This window comes from Pinus tabuliformis, chromosome J (assembly GCF_031772625.1).
Source record: "Pinus tabuliformis cultivar Carrire ecotype Pingquan chromosome J, CPIR1, whole genome shotgun sequence".
Taxonomy (NCBI): Eukaryota; Viridiplantae; Streptophyta; class Pinopsida; order Pinales; family Pinaceae; genus Pinus; species Pinus tabuliformis.
The window spans coordinates 381744385-381748002 of record NC_142295.1 but is presented as its reverse complement, the minus strand read 5'-3'; the positions used below and the strand labels follow the sequence as shown (position 1 = coordinate 381748002).

General features: G+C 34.0%; 1 protein-coding gene across 1 annotated transcript; it reads right to left on the bottom strand.

Moving 5' to 3' along the window:
• Positions 1-428: 428 nt before the first annotated feature.
• Positions 429-3618, bottom strand: LOC149227358 (ALA-interacting subunit 3-like). Its single transcript, XM_089375487.1, has 2 exons — positions 2452-3618; positions 429-723 (listed from the first exon to the last, which is right to left on the bottom strand). Exons 1-2 carry the CDS (start codon positions 2718-2720, stop codon positions 660-662), a joined length of 333 nt encoding a protein of 110 aa, XP_089231613.1. The 5' UTR covers positions 2721-3618; the 3' UTR covers positions 429-659.

Genomic DNA, 3618 nt, shown 5'->3' with positions numbered 1-3618 from the left:
TTCACTGAACAATTTACACCATTACAATTATTCAACATAACTTAACACAAAAGCACAATTTTTTCTTTCAATCTGATGTGCATGTTCATCCTTCCCATGTTTTAATATTCAATTTTAAATGCTTTTTCCAATCACAATCCCCTGCCTCACCAATAATTTTTAAAATAACAATGACAATATTTTCGCTTTTAATAATTCAACCATTACCAACCAATGTGTACTTAGTCACGGATACATCGCCTACCAAAAACCTAAGATAAACTTAGCCAGAGCATAGAGTTGCCTTTTGTTTCAATATATCACAGATTCAAACATATCTATGAATTCTACACCTAGAAAACGTTAAGGATTTGCTGTAACTAACCTTTTCAATATGTATGAATTGAATACAAAATTTCAAATCCATAAACTTTACAGCTTTCATATTTGAAACTTAATGACCTGCATATATGCTTTGGGCATCTTTATGGCCGTAGAAACAACAGATTTACCCAGACAAACCTGGCAAAACTCAAGCAACAGATTCTGTTGTTTCTATGTTCAAAGACGTGCCCCACGCATCTATTGTCTCTATGTTCATAGAGTTGCCCAAAGCATATATGCATGCCATGCATATTTTAAATATGAAGGATACAGGCGAGAGAACTACAATAACTTCGTCAACTTGACCGTTCCTCTGGGTTGTTTTTGTTCCATGATAAGTATGCAGGATCACCCAAAGGCCTGCGAAGAAAAATAATCAACATGAGCTTCCTTATCATGCCAGTTATTGTTCAACAAAAATTGAAAGAAGCACGGCATCTTCTCAATACTGGGCAGCTCTACGATTGTAATCTAATCTGCATCAAGTTGTTAAATGTGTTTACTTTTTATATTATGTGCATCATGGTTGGTCTAAGAATATTTGGAAAGGGAATATCCCTTATAAAATTAGAAGCTTCTGTTGGCTTGCAGTAAATGATAGAATTTTGACATGGAATAATTTACAAAAACGAGGGATTTTATGGTCGGAGTGTATTGTACATTTACTTCTATCCAATCTGGTGGGCAATCACGTTTCTCTAATTTCTTGTATTCAAGCGTGGTACAACAATACAAAAGATAACTTGGAGAAATAGAAATGCCCTGGTCTATGAATAGAAACTAAGGAAGGTCGGGAAGACATCATCAAAGTTATCTTTCTTTATAATGAAATGGGATCAACTATGAAGATAAACAGAATCTGGACATGCAACTATAAGGAACAATGGCAATCATATCCAGTCAGATTCTTTGATGGAGCCAGTAAAAGGAGACAATGTGGATGTGGAGAAGTAATCGTCATGGGACCTGGTAGATACTAACACATTTGATGGGAGAGAGGGCAGGGAATGAATAATAAGGCAGAGATCTCAGCATTATAGGGAGTCTTAATTGCTGCAAAGTGGCTTAGACATGAAAAGATACAGATATTCGGAGATGCCAAAGGTATTATTGATTGGATGAAAGACTCCACAAACTTCTGTTCACGGATATTAAACAACTGGATGAAGAGAATCAGAACACCGGTAAGCAAGTTTCAGAGTATTCAATTCCAACATATTTATCCGGAACAAAACTGGTTGGCTGATCTGTTATCCAAAAGAGGGATAGCAAAGGATTTAGGTAAGTTCTTTTTCAATGAATTTGATCCAGGAAAGTTAATTAATGCTAGTAGCATCAACTACTAGTAGGTGTCAATCCAAAGAACGAGGATTCTGAATATAAAGACACAAATATATGTAAAAGGATATGTATGTTTGATGAACTAAAAGAAAACAATTAGTTGGGACATGTTTTGATCAGTAAAATGGGACAATTTTTGAACAGATGGAAAAAGTTGTAATAGAAATAAGATAAATTTTGGATGATCATAGAAAGCTGTAATAGAAATAAGATAAATTTTGGATGATCATAAAAAGTAATAAAAAGATAAATAAAAATGAAAAAAATATAATATTTACTATCTCTTTTTTATTAATGAAAAGATTAATTATTTTTTATCTGAAAACAAAAAAAATATCCATATTGCTGGTTTTTTTCTTCTAGTTAAACTGTGTGTAGATTTTGATCTGTTTGTCTAACCTTTGGGTGGACTGACAACCCATCATAGGGACAGAGGCAAAAACTGATGAATCTGAAAAGGAATGGCTAGAGTACATAAAAGTAAATAAAAAGATTTTGGAATTAGATAAATAAAAATCCCAGTCAAAAAATATTGATTTCACTTTTATTTATTAAATTTCAAAATACTATAAAAAAATTAAATTAAATTTATTCTTCATCAATCCTAACTAAATGAGATCCTAAAATTGAACGACTATCTATAAAGAAAACATGCAGTGTTCAATACTAGGCCAAACCCATTTATGCCTACATGTACCCAACATTAATTGACTCGCATTAACTATACCGCCCAGTAAAATCACGCACCTTGGCTTCTTGATATGCACCAGGAAGAAGACTATAGCCAAAAAGATGCACAGACCTCCCACACTGAGATAAGCTATCCCCAGAAAGTTGTTCTTCCCTCCGAGAGAATTCGTTGTAGAAAGTACAACCTTCTTAGTGCCATTAAAAGTATAAGTATTATAATTATTAAATAAATTCACTGTAATGTTATCATTTTCTTTGAGGTCCTCCTCAATCCGTCCATACAGCTTCCTGAAGGTTGCAAATGCTGCTGGTCGCATCCACACCATAAGATCCTCTTGCTCACTTAACTGCCATGTTCATCCAAACGAAGCAGTAAGTCAGCAACGGTAATGCTTCCTTCCATTACCAATAACAGAGATGGCAATATAAATTTAATGTTTTAATGTTTTGTTTAGGTTAGTGTTGTAAGTGATTTCATATATCTTGTTATTTTAGTGTTGTTGTTATTATTTTGTTCTTATATAAAAATAAAGTTTATGGTTCGAGATTTAATATTTACAGCAGTTTATTTTGACATACAACAAATACTTTTACATGCATTAAACAACTCGTACTTTTACCTGCATCAGTAAATCTGAAACATTAGATAAATTGCATGGCATAATGTCCAAAAATAAAACCTAATATGAACTTCATAAATAACATTAAATACCTTGCATGATAATGTCAGTTATTACCAACCAGCCAATTAAAGGCATAAGTTTCCAGACTGGTGAATCCTTCGGGTGGAATTGGATGGTATTCTTTGCAATGCTATAAACAATCAGACAAATATAGCCTAATATTTGCTAACCCTTCAAACGCAATCAGTCAACCAGCCAGCCTACTTTGTAAAGGATACCACTTACAGGGATTGATGAATTGAGAGTACCACCGCCAATCAGAGTTCCATTCTGAAAATTGTTGGGAAAAACATTTTTTCCATATTTATGTTCACGGTCACTTTTCCACGAAATATTTTTCCTGTTCACTGTCAGCGATGCGTTTCCTCTGGAGAAGTGGTAAGTATCATTGAACAAACTCCAAGCTATGAGGCCACATGGAATAATTGGGAGATTATTTGCAGTTGTTGCTTTAGGGTCACAACCCTTTGTTTCAGGGTAACAACCCTTTGTTGCATCCCCACTATCGGCATTCATTAGCTGCTTCTCATTTCTGCTGCTA